Source organism: Mustela erminea, chromosome 1 (genome assembly GCF_009829155.1).
Source record: "Mustela erminea isolate mMusErm1 chromosome 1, mMusErm1.Pri, whole genome shotgun sequence".
Taxonomy (NCBI): Eukaryota; Metazoa; Chordata; class Mammalia; order Carnivora; family Mustelidae; genus Mustela; species Mustela erminea.
The window spans coordinates 92795754-92813571 of record NC_045614.1 but is presented as its reverse complement, the minus strand read 5'-3'; the positions used below and the strand labels follow the sequence as shown (position 1 = coordinate 92813571).

The 17818-nt window shown below is 48.2% G+C and overlaps 1 protein-coding gene across 1 annotated transcript in view; it reads right to left on the bottom strand.

Moving 5' to 3' along the window:
- The window catches only part of EPHB1 (EPH receptor B1), a 425495-nt gene that overhangs the window by 51619 nt on the left and 356058 nt on the right, over positions 1-17818 (bottom strand). Inside the window, exons 11-12 of the mRNA XM_032333747.1 lie at positions 9151-9398; positions 1195-1410 (exon numbers count right to left, since the gene is read on the bottom strand). Coding sequence (XP_032189638.1) covers positions 1195-1410; positions 9151-9398 — 464 coding nt within the window. The remainder of the gene's footprint in view (positions 1-1194; positions 1411-9150; positions 9399-17818) is intronic.

Below are 17818 nucleotides of genomic sequence, written 5' to 3'. Positions count from 1 at the left end.
TTCACAAAATAAAAATTTTCACATTTTGAACAATGAGAGAAGTGTGAGAAGAGATGCACCTAGTTATTAAAATTGATGCTTTGGGACATGGGTTGGTAAACTCTGGTCTGGTCACCTGAATTTTTGTAGCCCATGAGCTAAGAATGGTATTTGTACCTTTTTAAAGGATTACATTTTAAATGGTTATATATTTATCTATGTAATACCCTCTGTGTTGCCTCTTGGCCAACAAACCCTAAAATTCTTACTATCTGGCCTTGAAGGAAAAGTTTACTGACCCTGCTTCAGGGCAATTGTGATTTCTTGGTTACTTTTTCCCCCTTTACTTCTCTGTATTGTTTTTATTTTTATAATATATTGGGAGTGGACATAAAGAGAAGAGAGGAAACCGGGGAGACCAGTTAGGAAGCTACTAGAAGGGACCAGGTGAAAGGGACCAGGTGAAAGAGACCAGTGCTTTGGAATAGGGTGGGGACTGTAGCAAAGGAAAAAAAGGGGCAGATTTTATTTAAGCCTATGGGAGTTGTGGCGGGATTGGATGTGGATGGCAAGGCAGAGAGCAACTGAGGCTGTTTCCCAAATTTCAGTCAAGAGATGAGTTGGTGCAACCACAGAGATGCAGACACTGGGGAGGTAAATGGAATAAACCAGGAGCTTGGCTTTGGACCTGTTACAGTTTCTGACTGGAACTGCGTGAACTAGGTGCTGGCCGTAAGTGACTAGAGCTGCTTGGGCTGTGGAGGGGGAAGCTGGGCAGGAAGCACAAATGTAAAAGGAACCATCATGTAGATGTCTTTCTTCAAACTGTCTGGAAGCGGTAGGGTTGGAGAAAAGGAGGGCACCAAAGATCTGCCTGGTAACACAGAACCCAACCCCACCAGCAACCACTTCTGCTGATGGATGTCTCTGATGCCACCATCCAATGCCTAGATTCCCCCACATCACCTATTCCAGAATGTTCTTTTCCCATTGGCCAAGGAACACTCTGACCCCTCCTTACAGCCTATGCCCAGATGCTTGCCTCACAACCAGCTGCAGCTGTTTCTCCATCTGGCGCCCACCTCCCCCAGTGGAGAGAAAAGTTCAGGCCCCAGCCCCTCCCAGTGTGCCCTGCCACAGGTCACTAGCCCAGCCATGGGCAGCCACTTTTTATTCATGCCACGTTTTTACCAGAGAATACCAGGAAGGACTCACCAAGGAGCTGGTGTAGGTGGGGTCTGAGGTGTCATCCTGGAGGTAGCGGGAAAGGCCAAAGTCGGATACCTTGCACACCAGGTTACTGTTGACCAGGATGTTCCTAGCAGCCAGGTCCCGATGCACATAGTTCATCTCAGCCAGGTATTTCATGCCCGCGGCAATACCCCTGAGCATCCCCACCAGTTGAATCACCGTGAACTGTCCATCGTTTTGCTGTAACAAGACGCAAAGGGCACTGGCATCAAGATGGGCCAGTGGTTAAGCAGAAGCTGAAGTACCATAGCCCTGCTGTTTGTTAGCCTCTGTCTGAGACCAGCCATGCTGCTCACTGTGCCCTTCTCCCTCCCCCCCTCCCTCCCACTCCCACCCGCATTCCTCTCCTTGAACTCTCTGCTTTCTCCTCCTTGCCAAGCCCTGTCGATTCCATCTCCAAATTACATCTCAAAGCCATCCATGCCTCTCCATCTCCACTGCCTCCCTTCTAACCAAGTCACCATCATCCATCACCTGTAACAGCCTCCCCGCACCTGCCCCCCTCCCAATCCATTCTCTACACAGTGGCTAGAGGCATCTTTGCAAGACATAAATCAGACCATGCCACTCCCTGGCTTCGAGCTCTCTAATAGCTTCCCATTGCATTAAGGAAAAACTCCAAATTCCCTCGCAGGGCCCATGGGGTCCCGAGGGATCAGCCACTGTCTCTCACCTGCCAGCCACAGTGACTAGTGACCTCTCAGTCTTTTTCTAAGCCAAGCTCTTCCTGCCTTAGGTCCCCTACACATGCCATCCCTGCTGCTCTTCCCCACAATCAACACTTACCTGCCTTCATGTCTCCCTTTAAGTGTCCCTTTTTCAGAGACAATGTCTCCTTAACTATTCCCTTGCTCCAAATATAACTAGCACTTTCTATTTCACTGTCTGTAGTGCATTTTCTTATTTTTTTTTTTTTTTAAGATTTATCTATTTGAGGGAGGAGTGGCAGAGGGAGAAAGGGAGAGAGAAAAAATCTCAAGCAGACTCCCTGCTGAGCACAGAGCCCGACACAGAGCTGGAGCTCATGACCCTGAGATCATGACCTGAGCTGAAATCAAGAGTTGGATGTTTATCTGACTGAGACACCCAGGCACCCCAGGGCATGCTCTTATTTTTCTTCTTAGCATACGTGACAAGTTTTGGGGTGTGTGTGTGTGCACACCTGCCTGTGTCTGCCGCTTGACTCTAAGCTCTTTGAAGACAAGACCCTCTCTATTGTGGGCAACAGAGTGCTCCCAGGGCTAAGAACTTTAATGTAAATAGAAAAAGTTCAATAAATACATGCTCAATTCATGACTGCTCCATCTCACCGTTTCCAGAATTAAATGCTTAAGGCCTCTTCCTTGGGTCCTACCAGAGCTGTCAACCTTGACATTGGGATAACCACACCCACCGCAAAGGGGTCAGTGGCAAGAGAAGCACAGACACAGTGTCTGGCATGTGGACCCTCTTAGTGAATGGGAGCTAGGGCTTCTCCTCCTCAGGCCAACCAGCAGTGCTGCTCTCTCTCCCATCATTGGTGGGCTCACAGTCTCCTTCATGGTTCGATGACACACCTCAGTGAATGAATCAGCCTTCCTCCTGCCTCCCCAAGGTCCCTGAGTCTTGGTTTCTGCACCCACTGGTAATATCACTGGTCCCCATGCTGCCAACAACACATTTTCTCTTCTTGTCCAGAACCAGCTGCTCTTCCGAAGGGCTCTAAGTTGTATTCTGTAAGCAAAGCATGGCCCAGGCACTGAGATGCTTTGACTGGGGGAGGGGTGGGAGCAGATGGAACGCCCTGGGTCTGCTCTAGGTATGGCTGGACACAGGGCAAGGCAGCCACTCCCCAGTGCTCTCAAGTGAAACACAGAAAGCAGAGATGGTGGGCACAGCTCCCATTTAGGGAGCACCTGCTTCCTGTGAGTTGGTACACAGGGCACTCACACACACTACATCACTTAAATATGCATGCGCTTCTACGAAAGCATTTTCTATGCAACAATCAATAAGGGAAAAGGGAAGATTGCAAAGATACCCTGGTTATTAGAGAAAACCCCAGCCATCAAAAAGTCTAGCCACCATAGTACAAATGTTGAAGACTTCCTCCTGCAAGATTGTAAGCCTGGGTTTGCGTCCTAGGGTCCCGCCACTGGATCTGCTGGAGCGAGCCACCTGACCCCCCCTCCACTTCTTCCCAAAACACCCACAAGAGGAGAAGCCTCCAGCACACCAGGATCAACACATCCCAGGTTCTAGGCTGCTTCTAACTCAAACCTTAACCCCCTCCCAGCCTGCCTGGAAAGCTCTCTCTGTAATATTTTCTTCTAACCAACTCCAAAAGGAAGTGCAGATCTGCTTTTTTGGAAAGTCTGCCTGGTGTTCGGCACATGGTGCCCATCTGCGAGAGCTGGATGGGCCGTGAGCGGTGCGAATCCTCCTTCTCACTAATGAACTTCAATCAACACCTCCTCGAGAACTTAGCCAGGCTCTTGCTAGCACCATTCATTTTCTCTAAGTAGATCTCTGGGGACCCGCTCCCCAGAAAGTTGTCATGCAACTTCCGTATATTAGAAAATGTATCTCAGCTGAGAGTCACAAGGGTCATATTTTTCCAATTCAGTTTGTTACTTCCTCTCTGTAAGTGTAGACAACAATGTGGTTAAAAATGAATGTCTCCCAAAAGAAGCCAGCTTGTAGATAGATTTTGGGGAGGGGACTGGTGGTGATTGTAAACAACGCTGGGAAAAGAAATGTTGAAAGGATGTGCGGCAATATGTCTGTTTCTACTTTAAATCATTTAAGTGACACGGAACAGCTTTACTATCTGATTTGTTTTAATATTTAGATCAGACCAGTCACCCTTAGAGTTTCTGGGGTTGACAAAGGCGGAGAAGTGGTGAAAAGTCCAGGCTTTGGAGACAGACAGACCCAGCCTATGGTCCAGGCTCTGCCGCTCATTGGCTGGATGCCCTTGGGCAAGTCACTTAACTTCCAGAGCGGTCATTCCTACACCTGTAAAACAAGTACATGGTGTCCATTCTTCATAGGATTTTGGTGAAGTTAAGTGGGACAATACATGTGAAAGGGCTTGGCTCGGTGCCTGTAAATCCTAAGACAGCAGCAAGGATTGCTGGTATTATCAGCCAGGCCAGAATGTCTCACAAACCAGCTGGCCCAGGTGCTCAGACAGCTGGTGAGAGGAATGGAGGACACCTGGGGCCAATACTCCAGGTTCCCACAGCTCCCCGGTGTGTTTTGGAGACATACTAGGACATCACCATAGGAGAACCTCGCCTGCAGTGCATTCTGAGCTCAATGGGTTGGCATCTGTAGTAGACCTCCCCCCAATAGTCCACACCCCAACTGTAATAGTGGACGACTGGGGCCTCATGATGCAGGCTGGATATTTGGGTCAGTTAATGAACAAACACGATTTCTTCCATTTCTTGACATTTGAAAGGCAAGTCATACTTAATGGAGTACATTTTGATCCTCCTTTGTGCGAGGCAGGGAATGGTCTATTGCTTTTCAGAGGAGATAAAGGAAGTCCAGAAAGTGTAACTGATCAGACTTAAATCACTCTATGTAGCTTTGACTTAAAACAAGTCCAGAATAGTAAATTACTTCTCCACTGGCTTTCCATCTCTGATGGTAACGACTTCCTCAAATGTGTGGAGAAGAAAGCTGCATATAAGCTTTGTAGCAAAAAGTGACATGATTGATTATTGATGTCTGCCATGGTCACAGAAATAGAAAGTAGAGGCATGTATGCCTCAAATATGCTACTCTGATTGGAATCTTTTAACTCCCATCTGGGGTCTTTTCCATGGAATATGCTGACTTTGCAAGAGCTACACATTTTCTTCAGAAACTGCAGAGGAATCACATATCACGATAAGACAGGATGGTGCCTGTTGAGTTCATGATTTCGGCAAAACTTAAAGATATAAACACATGAAGATCGCCTGCCGTGTTCAACTCTTTGTGTTCAGTTCATGGGTGTAACTCCCCAAGAAGAATTTTGAAAGTTAGGAACACCAGCGTCCAAAGAGATATAAGACCATGTTTTCTTGATGACTTTGGAAGAGGATCAGCCTCCACGCTGATCACATGGTAAAAACACCATATAGAGGAAAAAAAAAAAAAGACAGGCCTGGGTGAGTCATTTAAACTTTCTTTCCTTCGTGAAGTGCTTTCTGCTGAAATTGCTTTCCAGCAAATTCACTGAAGCCACTTGCTGGTCCTTTTATTAGGCTGGAAGGATTTAGGTATTTCAACTTTCATTGACAAATCCACTTCAGGAAATGAAACCCTTATTTGATTTGTTTGAAGAGAATGAGTCATAGATTTTTTTTTCTTCTTCTTCAACTGTAAGAGACCTACCTCTCAAGATCAGCCAGCTCAAAGCATTTAGTTTATAGACTGGGAAATTGAGTTAACAGATTTGCTCAAGGCCACCAGGTGACTCACAATGGATCCCTAAGCAGAACTGAGGTCTTGGGGCATCCAATCTGGTATTCTCTTCCTGACCTCTGGCTTATGGTCATCTAGCTCCAGCCTATGAATGAGCCTCCGTGATAAGAAATGTCCACATTTGACATTGCTCAGTAGCTTCTAAGAGTCTCCCAGTTATGACCATCTGTGGATGAACCAGCAGTGACCACAAGGCCAAGCAAGGCTATGGCATGGGAAGAACACTGATGAGGGCCACAGGGGGTGCTCCTATGACCATACAGGAGCCACCACATTGAATCCTCTAAGTTTGGGGGCCAAGAAGGAAATGTTTAATTTTGGACTTGCATGTTACATAATCCATGGTGCAGATATTTTCAAAAATGGACAATAAAGAACCTACTGAACATGCAGTTAAAAAATAATAATGCTTCTAATCCTTCCAGAAAGTAAGGATTCTATGTCTTGCAATGAGAGAGGGGAAGTGCGTGGGTGGTGAGAAGCCATGTCCAATGTGCTCACTGGATCCCCCATACTTACAGCCTCTCAGACACTGACCTGGAGCCAGAGCTGCAGCCACTCTCCAAAGCTGCCATGTCCAGTGTAAAGCACCACGACCAGTTTGGTTGGCGGGGGGCGGGGGTGGTGGGCAGTCAGTTGCACAAACTCTTTTCCTTTCTTCTCTGAATGGTGATCCTAAAATTATACTACTTCCCAGAAGATGGGCCCTGCAGAACTGCACTGATGACCTACTTTTCAATTTTACCAAGCAGCAGATACATCAATTAATGTTGCTATGCTCCAGGGTTTGGTAGTAAGGCTGAAATTAGATTTATAGATTACCTGCCTCCATGCCGTGCGAGGAGTCAGAAACGCTTCATTTCCCCTCTCCTCCTGGCGCTGCCTGCTCTGGCCGTTCCTTCCTTGCCATCCCTTACCCTCCATTTCCCGCATTCCTCACTTGCCCCTGGCTCTTCTCCACCACCTGGGCTTCATCATCATGAAAAATCCTGGTGTCCCACATGCCCGCATGTCCTGGGCCCCACCCGGAAGGAGTCCTGTGCAGAGCGTCTGTGCGGGGTTTTGATTTTCTGCAGCCTTCTAGGAACGAATCTCCTCATTCCCCTGTACATTCCAGGGAGAGAGTCTGATCACAGTCCTCAAGTCATGTTGTGACTCGGTGAAGTACAGTCAGGTGACTCGTAGGAAATAAATGGCTCCTAAAAAGGTCTGGAGGCTGGTTCTAGAAAATACTTTTTCTCCTAACATTGTCTGCTATTCACTTTTATTTGGCTGTCTTCATGAGATCTCTGATTACAAATTAATGCCCCCAGGAAAGCATGGTCTATACCCCACTCTGACGTGAGGGGTCTGGCTATAAGAACGAGAGACCGCGTACACTCAGGAAGATTCCATTTTTCCTGCCATTCCCAAACGCTCTGGTGCCAGAAATGGCTTTTCATGTTTTTCACTCAACCAGCATTTACCAGGTGCTTCCTGGGTTAGGTACTCAGAGGGAAGGGGGGGTGTTCAGAATAAAGGGCGTTAAGCCGTACCCTCAAGGAGGCCATACTAGGCAATGTACATCGGCCCCACCTGTTGTCGTCCCATGTCCCCCACCAGAAATAAGCCACTACTGCCTAAGCACCCAGAGGAGGCAAAAGTGCGTGCTTGCCCTGCTCAAGTAGCTTCAGTCTGGGCGAATGCAGCTTCCAGACAAGCTCCTCCATGCTGCAGACCCTCGGCCCTGAGTCACTACAGAGCGAGGCCGTGCTGGCTCTGGCCTTTGAACTTACTGCTCAGTTGTTCCATTGTACCTGCTCGCTTCCTCTCCCCCTCAGTCTTCGGTATCAGTTAATTCTCCGTCCTCCTTAATGCTTTTCCTGCCTCCCGCAGGAAGATTTACATTCTTCTTGGCTCATGATACCTCTTCACACCACACACAGAAACATAAAGAATCCGGGCAGATGACTGCTGGATGCTGGGGCACTAGGGTCCTCAGAGAAAGGACTGCTGGGGCATGCTGTAGTCTCTAAGATGGGGACAACAGGACCTCCCATCTCTTATGTGTAAGATGACATCATGTTATTGTCCCCATCAAACTGTGGGGCCCGTTTCCGCCCACCCCGAATCTGGGCATCCTGTCACAGTGGTGGAAGGGTACCGTGGGATTTGAAGCTAAGTTACAAAAGTGGTCCAGCTTCTGCCTTCTTCTCATGGAACATTCGTTCTTGGGACGCAGCTCACTGTGAGGAAGCGCAAGCCGCCCACCTGGAGAGACGCCAGCAGACAGCCAGCATCAGCTGCCAGACAGATGAGTGAGCGAGACTTTGGATGATTCCAGGTCCCGGATCTTGAACTGCCCCAGCTGATACCCCATGGAACAGAGGTGTCCTCAACGAGCCCAGATTGCAGATTCATGAACAAAATAAATTGTGGTGAGCCACTGAAATCTTGGGTGACTTGTTAGTTAGCATCAGAGCAATGTCCCTTTCATTCTATAGGCCCAGAACCCAGGAGAGGGTGTGACCGCAGAGTCACCCCATGAATATTTTAAGACTAAGTGTCTGAATGATCCTTTGATCTACAGCCACAGCCACTGTTCAGTAGCTTTGGTGACAAACATAGCCTGCCGCTTGGTATTATCCTCACAAGTCCTTGCTCAGTAGACCCTGCTCTATTGAGATGCTGCCCATGTACCCTCTGCTCGCAGTCTCCCCCTAGTCCCCAGCTGAGGCTTTGGTCCAAGGCAGGACTTGCTGGCTGACCTCTGTTCCACCAGCTGCCACTCCCCAGACACCGGCATTGTGGCTGTCCTTACCACCCCCGCTGAGTCACTCTGCTGTCCCACAGAAAGGCAAGCGGTTCCAGCGTGGTTCCATGTGAGCATGACTGACAATGACCATTTACACATCTCCCAGCCATAAGCCTTGAGGACCCCCACACCTCTGCTGCAGGCTGATTTGGAGTCAAGCCCAGAGAAGACCTGTGAAAGCTTGTGACAGTCTCTTCCTCTCCCACCCAGGAATGCCACCTTTGAGGGTGGGTGGCCCAGCCATCAGAAAGGGCAGCCTGTTTTATCTCTGAGCTGCAAATGAAGGGAACAGGCTGATAGGACAGTGCTGGGGAAAGGCAGCGATGGCCACTGGTGTCTGCCGGAGTCACACAGTTGCATCACAGGTGCTGAGAGTCTCCTCAATCTCCGTGATTCATGCAGGTGCCCATGGCCATCCTTCACCCGCCTCTATTCACTCATACTCATCCAACAAGCATTTATCAAGGCCCTACTCCACGCTATCCTCCTACTGAGGGTTCCACAGGCTCCTCTTGTTCTATGCTTTTAGGAACAAATCCGTCAACCCCGCTACCATTTCCAACGCCCACCCACATTTCATCGGGCGATTCCTAAGCGGCAGGCTGTCCTCATGCAGACACCCCCTCCCTGCATCCAACATTCCGTCCATGCCCCCGAGCTGCTCTTACCCTGAGGAAAGAATCCAAAGCACCATTCTCCATGAACTCGGTGATGATCATGACCGGCCGACTCTTGGTGACCACACCTTCTAGGCGGATGATGTTGGGATGGTCAAACTGACCCATGATGCTGGCCTCACTCAGAAAGTCCCGACGCTGCTTCTCTGAGTACCCAGCCTTCAGTGTCTTGATGGCCACGTAGATTTCCCTCTTGCCCGGGAGTTTCAGACGCCCCTTGTATACCTCTCCAAACTCCCCTGCAACAAGAATGCAATCATTACCCATCTCCTTCTCAGTCTGCGAAACCACAAGGGCACAATAGTGGTGGGCACAGTGGCGCTCAGAGTGGAATTGTGATGGAAGCGATAGAGATGGAAACAGTGTTCTCCCAATTTAACTACGGTATCCTGGCCCTGATCAGTTCACGGCAAACACAGAGGTTACACTAAAATAAGTTCCTTGCCTCAGTTCTTCAAAATAGTTCGGGTAACTAAAATGAAATTTCAGAGTCTATGTGAGTTTGTTTTTTCCTCGCGTTTGGTTTTTCATTTGTGTCCCAGCTGAATAATTGAAATGAAACGGTCAGTTTCACTTTGGCAGACCATAATTCATTTTTAGCAGAGCCCGGCGCAAGAACATCCAGGGGCCAGGGGATATGTTCAGGTTCTTTAGTGCTCTGAATGAGAAGGATAGCATTTATGTTCCTACACTGCCCTGAAAGCTTCTGCGTCTACTGGGTCGCCCAGAAAGCAGACCCTGAGAAGTCAGGAAGGGAAGTTAGCAGACACCGTGCAGGATCGAAGAGGAGGGAACAGGACTGGTCAGACTCCCAAACCATGAGGCAAACCTGACCTTATGAAAAGAAAGGAGGAAGCGGGCATGGATAAGGAGATCTCCAGATCGCCATGCCACCCTGGCTGCTGTGGGACTGTCCGCTTCCTCCACCCCTGGGCCACTCCAGAGTACAGAGCACCCATGTCAGGAAGGCCCAGGCTCTGGCCTCCCACCAAGCTCAGTCACTGCCCGAGGCTGCCGGGAAGAGCGGGCCTCTGCAGGGAAACCTGAGGCAGGTCCTGAAGCCAGGGCAGCTGGAAGCCAATGGCTCTCTGCACCCCCGGCAGCTGGACAGGCCGTGGTTTCTCTGAGCGAACGTGAGCGGCACACCTCCACGTGTGCCACAGCATTTCAACATTTGTACAGGACCATGACCCAGAGTAAAAACAATTCCGGTGGCTGGTGTTTCATAGCTGCTTTACAAAATCTGTTGAATCTTCTTAAATGGGCTTTTAAGAGCCGTTCTGTGATCTCCCCAGCACTGACATGTGTGGCAAAGGCCTGGCGGGAGATGGGGCACGACAGCTTTCTGCTGGAGGGACCTTCTTCTCTTTCACCTTCAGCTTCCGGAGGAAAATGATGGCACAAACCGGGGGCAGATCAATGACAGGCCGAATTAGAAAAGCAAGGTAACATCCCCTCTGTGATTTGGTTGGGAGTTCCCTTTGTTTTCTGCTGTGGAAGTCACTGGAAGGGAGCTGCAGGAAAGGGTTTCTTGCGTGAAACTGCTCCAGAGTCTGTGAGATTGATCGGAAGCTAGGGCCGGAGCAGAGGTTGACACAAGCACCATGAGGATGAGTTCAACTTGGACCTGAGGACACAGACCATGTGTGACACTGGTTTCGACAGGAATCAAATGCTGCTTTGCCAAACTGCTTGAAGTCAGATGGAGTCTCGTTCATGTTCCTAGCTTGTAATGCCCACTGTGGTCCCTGGCATGGGGAGGTGTGTCTATCAAAGTGGGGAGAGCATATTTACTGTTCCCTATTTGCTCCTGCTTAGTCTGCTCTAGCGTTATGACCAGCTGGAGACTCCTCTAACCAAAAAAGTAGAAGTACCAGTATTTAAAAGACTATTCACTTCAGCATCTCTTTCTACAGCAAAACATTATAGCCCCACAGCCAGGGAATGGCTGGAAAATGACACATCTGTCCTGTGGAATACCAGGAGCTACGGAAAACTAGTAGATGAGTCACCCGCACTGACTTCAAAAGATGTCCACACTGTCTTGTTCAATGAAGAAAAAAAGGGAAAAAAGCTATAGAATGTGAACGCAGTATGTACCCAAATGCAGTGTGTGTGTGTGTGTGTGTGTGTGTGTGTGTGTAGAAGAAAAACAATGGGGAGGGCACGCCTGGGTGGCTCAGTCATTAAGCCTCTGCCTTTGGCTCAGGTCATGATCCCAGGGTCCCAGGATGAAGTCCAAAGCGGGGAGCCTGCTTCTCCCTCTGCCTCTCTGCTCTCTTGCTCTTTCTCAAATAACTAATTAAAATCTTAAAAAAAAAAAAAAAAAAAGCAACACAACGGGAAAAATCCACATAAAATTTATTTTTAACTTCAGATTCTTTGTAAAAACGGTTGCCCTACAAGGTTGGGAATAAGAGTGGGGAAATAAAGCCAATCAACTTAATCTAATTCCGTTTATGTTATTTGAATGGTTACAATGAGCATTACTTTTTGTTGTTCAACTGAGTAAAAATTTTTTTAAAGGTACTTCATAGCAGGAGACCTGTCAGACATGTGTGTGTATGTGCTTGTGTATAGTATGTGTGTATACACATGTGTATATATTTGCATACACATGTCTACATGTATGCATATGTATGTGTATACACATGATCTATAATATGAGTGTGCATCTATAAAATCCATCCTTCTGACACCTTGACCTAGCAAGTATTCAGTAACCACGAGCTGAATGAATACAGATACAGACTGCACATTTGATAAATGTACCAACTGAAGACTATCGGTTAGTATTTCCTCCTTGTTGCTATAATAACAAGTTACATTTTCTTTTAGTAAGAAGACAGTGGTTGAAGGGAAAGATACGGTAATATTTCTTCTTGGAGGAGACTGGACAATGATATCTATTGACCTACCATGTGCCAGGCAATGTGCTAGGCTCTCTGCATATCTTATCTCATTTAATCCTCAGGGCACCCTCGTAAGTTGGGCGTCATTATGCTCACTTTACTGGTAAGGAAACTGGGCCACAAAGAAAACATACCCCGGACCCTTCAGCTGTGATCAGAGCCAGGATTGCTGTCGATGCCCAGCCCTCTTCCCACCAGTGCCCCTCAGCAGGCATGCTCAGCAGTTGCCTAGAGTCACCATCCAGGGACCACCATGCCCCAGCTGTGCTGTCACTGTCACAGCAACGCTTATGTGGGGAACTGCAACTGCAGTGGGCCTAGTTCATAGACAGATCTCACATTCATGGAGACTTCCTGTCTGGGAGTCAGATGGGGTCAGAATTTTTAGGAATCAGGATCTTCGTCAACGTCTGCATCAATGTGTGGAGTTGGGGACAATGCCCCAGGTGATTCTGATGTCCCCTGCGACACACACAGGAATGCCCCGGTTTACAACTTCTCTTCTAAATCAGTGGTTCCTGAAGTTGGCCACCCAACACCGAACCCTGGAGAGCAGGTATACTCTGAGCAAAGTTAAGAGACCTGGATCCCACCTCTAGGAATTCTGATTCACTTGTCTGGGTGCTCCCTGAGCCTAGACATACTTCAAAGCTACGCACAGGATCAGCTACGTAATTTGTGGGTCCGAACCAGGTGCAAAATGAAACTGAAGGGCTTGTTCAAAAATTATGAAGGCTTTATATACCTGAGTAGAAAGAAAGAACAAGAGGCAAGAGACCGGTGAAAGTGTGGCTTTGGCAAGTCCTATCTATCTAGACCCGTGTGGCTCACGCTCCTTTCTGAAGTGACAACTGCTATTTCACTGTTTAACCCTGTGGTTGGCTGGTTTCCAAGTGCGGCGCTCCTACTCCCGAGCTTGAAGTTGTATGCTCTGCGGGCGTTGCATCATATAGGTTTTTAAAATGATAAAGTGGAAATGGACTCTCCAGAGAGGATTTTCAGGGCAGTGAATCCTCTCTGCCTGCAACTGTCACAGTGCCACGTGTCATTAGACCATTGTCCCAGTCCATACAGTATGCGACCCCGAGAGTGTACACGCCTGTAAAGCATGGACTTGGGATAATAATGATGCATCACGGTAGGTTTATCCCCCAAGGTACCACTCCGGTGAGGCCTGCAGAGTGGAGGACGCCGTGCGTGTGCAGAGCAAGGGGTATGTGGGCGATCTCTGTCCCTTCCCCTTGATTTTGCTGCAAACCTAAAACTGCTCTAAAAAAAAAAAAAAACAGATGTTCAAAGCATGTGGTCTCCTTGAGTAGGGAGAGCCAGGCTCAGTCGTCAGTCACTACGGTGGGAGCAGTGTTACTGCCAGCATGGGAAGCAGAGGCTTCATACTGATTCTGTAAAGATAGCTCCTTTCCTGTCTGGCAAAGAAATGACTTCATATTCTCCAAGCCCAGAGGTTTTCGAAGGACCCACTGCAAATAAAGCTACTTAGCCCACCGTCCTCACTAGGAGGCTGTGCTCCATCCTGTCATTACGTGGCCCCAATGCTGGAAGAGGGACTAGGGCACGGAGGGATTGGAGGGAGCAGCTCGTGTGGGCGCCAGCCTGGCCACCCGACTCGGGGCACATCAACTCCCCAGGCTCAGCTTTCTCAGCCCGACACGATAAAAAGAAAGGAAGGACCACCGGGGCTTCCTAAGGGCGTGTTGAGTGTTGGAGAAGGTGTTTTGTAGACTACACATTGTGGACAGCACATGTGGGTGGCGATTTAAGACACCCACATGTGTGGGGGTGGGGGGGTGGTACGTAGGGGGTGGACTCTGGAAGAGAAAAAGGAGGAGGAGCAGGTTTCTGCAAACTAGTGGGACCAATGACAAAGCAGGGCTTTATGCTGGGGGTGCTGGGGAAGTCCGGCTGCCAGGTATCAGGGTTTGGAAGGTGTCCCTAGCTCAGCCTCGGGAGCTAAAGTGTGGGGACTCTGGTCCTCCAGCACTGCCAAGGCTCCTAGGGAGTGGGGGTCGGTGGGCATACTGCCATCATTAGTAACAGAAAACCAAGGCCTTGTGTGGCTTACAACCTGAGAGGCTCTGTCCCCTTGCTCTTCGACTTCGGGTTCATACACCATTCTCAAGAAATTATTTTTGCTTCCTGACACCTTGCCTGTCATTTTTGTTGTTGTTGTTGTTATTGTTCATATAGTCTTTTATTTATTTTTTATTTTTTTATATTTTATTTTATTTTTTCACTTTGCCTGTCACTAAGGCCAGAGCTTGCTGTCCAGGATGCTTTGATTTTCCAGGATCTGAGCTCTAAGAGCTTCCTTTTCCATGAGCTCCAAAGCACGGTCATACACTTTGCAGTTTTCGATAAAAGTTCATAATACCTAAAAATATTCTCCACAAATCAAGCATTAACATTATATTTAAAATAGATACTTATAGGAGATGACTGGGTAGTGGTTAGGGTTGATCATTTCTACGTGGATCCTTTACTGACTGATTGCAGCCAGCCTAATTTTGGTCTGGCTGGACTTCAATTGGCATGTATCTTTGCAGCTGACCTTGGAGCCTCTCCTACCACCAGACCTCCCTTTGGCTAGGTCCTCCCTCTGGCTTCAGGCCAGTCTGGGGGCCAGGGGATCTCAGCAGTGGTTCTCCGGGTGTGGTTTCCACCCAACTGCAGCAGCATCGCCAGGGAACTTGCTAGAAAATGCAGATTCTCCGACTCAACCTGGATCTTCTGGTTCAGAAGCTCAATAGGTGGGGTCCTGTGACATGAGTTTTAATAGACCTCGAAGAGGATTCTGACATTGGGCTCCAGTTTGAGAACCACGGCCCTCCAGGCTGTCCTCTGAGGGTAAGTTAGCCAGTTCCTACGTCTGTCCTCCGGACGGCTCCTGAAATTATCCCCTACAAGTTTTCAGCTCCTTGCCAGTTCCTCTTTCCTCCTTCCCTTGACAAAATGAGGAAGAGAGAAGTGGTTCAGCAGCATTAAATGCCTCAACTATTATATATAAAATCAGAAGGGAAGAATTTTCAATTTTTGAAAATGAAACATCTAACCTGCTAGCAGGTACTTCGACCGGTGGCTGTTGGCTATGTGCAGTGCAAATCTACACACATTTGCACTTTTTTTTTCTTTTCTTTTTCTTTTTTTCTTTCTTTTTTTTTTTAGCAGCAGCGTTTTGAAGTCACAAACTGCCTTGGGGGAAGAAAGGAAAGCAGAGCTTCTAGTTACTAATTCAAGCTTCCACCAGAAAAGGAACTTCTAAAGAATAAATTTAAACTAGGTTTTAAAGTAGGATTTCCAGCCAGTTTTATCACACTAGCCTGGGCAAGGTAAGTAGGTTATGGCTAAACCAAGGACAGTAACACCATGGCAGGCGATCTGCCACCTCCGAGCCCCGCACCCGGGACAGACATTCCTTATTGATCACAGCGCCATTCCTCCTTTTGGCGGGGCTCCCCAGGCCCCATTACTGGGCTCCTGGAGTTAGCGGACAAGATGGAATGTGCTTGATGGCCATGGTGTGCATGATACTTAATACCTACACGGTGACAGTGAACTGATTATCTCTCTTCTTAGGGCTGGCAATGGTCAGGTGACAACTGCCCACCTAAAGATGACATTATTTCATAACGTAAGCAAGCACATATGACTGAAAATGCTGCCTATCTTGGTTCTCATTGCTATCCTTAGGTAGGTAGCTGATTATACTGGAAGAAGACTGGAGGACGGAAGAATGTGTTCTCTCCAGGAAATGAGGGGCACCTACCCCACGGGCATACTGAATTCTAGGACGAATTGTCACTACCAGTAAGGAAGCTCACATATCCCAAACCCCCAGGCAGAAGTAACATCCCTGTATACTTCACTGTTCTTTCCCAGAACAGTGCCCAAAGTGGCAGCTATGTAGGGGGTTACATTCACCAGATTTGGTTGACTGTGTCTGGGTTTCAATTCTTGCTCTATTATTCACTCAGTTGGCGACACAATCTTTGGCAAGCTATCCTCTGAATGTCAATTTCCTCATCAGTTTAAACACACACACACACACACACACACACACACACACACACACACCCTATCTCACATTAAGGGAGTGAAGTAAGGCAATGTTTGAAAAGTATGTCCACAGTGAGTGTTCAATACATTCCAGTTATTTTAATTATAAGTACTCAAGACATCTACTTGATATTCTCTTCTTGAAGCCTTTCCTGTTGTGACTCTTATCTAGTATTGAGGCCACCCTCACTTTGATTAAGCCTGGGAAATCAGACTGGAAGGTGGATTTTCTACCAAAACACCCCCAAGAACCCATCTTCTTCTTCAAAGGAGAGAACCAGGGAGCCTTGTTGGTCCATTCCCAATCAGTGCACATCACAGATCCCCACCATCCAACCCTCTCCCCATAAGCCTGCCTCTCTCTCAAAAAAGTTTTCTGTAAAAATGCTGAATTGGCAGCTACTGGAGTCAGGAGAGGAGATTTGTTAATAAAATACAATTGCCATATCTTCCTTTGGAAGCCTCCTTCTAGTGTCTCTTCTACCTACATTTCCATGCACTTGACAGTCATGATCGGGGTTGCTGTGTACAGCTACATAGGTTGCACACTGCACAACCCAGACTGCCATTCATGCTGGAGGGCCCAATTATAGATAGCAGCCTGTTTGATGCTCTGGGTGAATCTGTGGATTGAACTGATCAGAATTAACCAATGCATTGGAGTTGATCTATGGGAGGGCTCCAATGAGTCAGATTCATGGTCACGAAGAGCTGATATTTGCCAGACGCCAGAAGGCCTGTGGCCCTCGTTGAAGAGACCAGTGATATCCATTATCTGCTGTGGGGGATGAAGGCCAGCCTTCATCTCACTGAGCCACTTCTGGAGCGCCAAGTGAATCGGGACTCTTTACCTTCTTCTAGGTTTTCTCCATTCTCCTAAGCTCTGTAGTCGCCCCCAATTTTCCTCCCTGCTCTACTCGCCCCACCAAGGATCTACTTTCCTTCAACCATATGCAACAAACAGTTGATGGAGCTCCTGAGTGCCACACCAGGCCTGGCGTGGGACGAACAAAAACTCTGAGAATGCGTCCCCTTCATGGAACTTGGAGGGCGATGTTGAGAAACAGGGTCACATGTTGAGAAAACCCACAGTTGCCACAACTCTTCAGCTTCAATACCTAGACTTGACTCTACTGCCTTTACTCACATGCATGACCACCAATGCCTACCCCTGGGGCCTGGCAGGGTTCCCTCCCTCCAACGGGTTTAATCCTGCGCCCCACATTTCTGGCCCCAACCTTCATGTTGCCACCCTCCCCCCCAATCAGTTCCATTCACCATGTTTGGATCCACTCCAGTTGAAGGCCACTTGAGCCACCCTACCACCCAACCATCCTCTACACACTTCCAAGCAAAGTCCCGTAACTTGTCTTCATGCCTCCGAGGCCTCACCCACTCTTCCCCATCATCTCCTTCTGGTCCAATCCAGACACAGCCTCTATCCAGTTTGTGTCCCTAGAGCCTCATTCCTGTCATCCAGCCTGTTTAGATGCCTACATAAAACTCACCATCCTCCATGGGATAAAATCCATACCCACGCCTCTGGAATGCTGAATCTCAGCCTGACTCCCCAGACTCAGTACTTGATGCTTACTGTCAGGAAACACCTACCTGTCAGCCTTCTCTCTTCCTTGTTCTCAGGATGTGTCATGTGGAGAGTCAGCCCATCCAAAGCC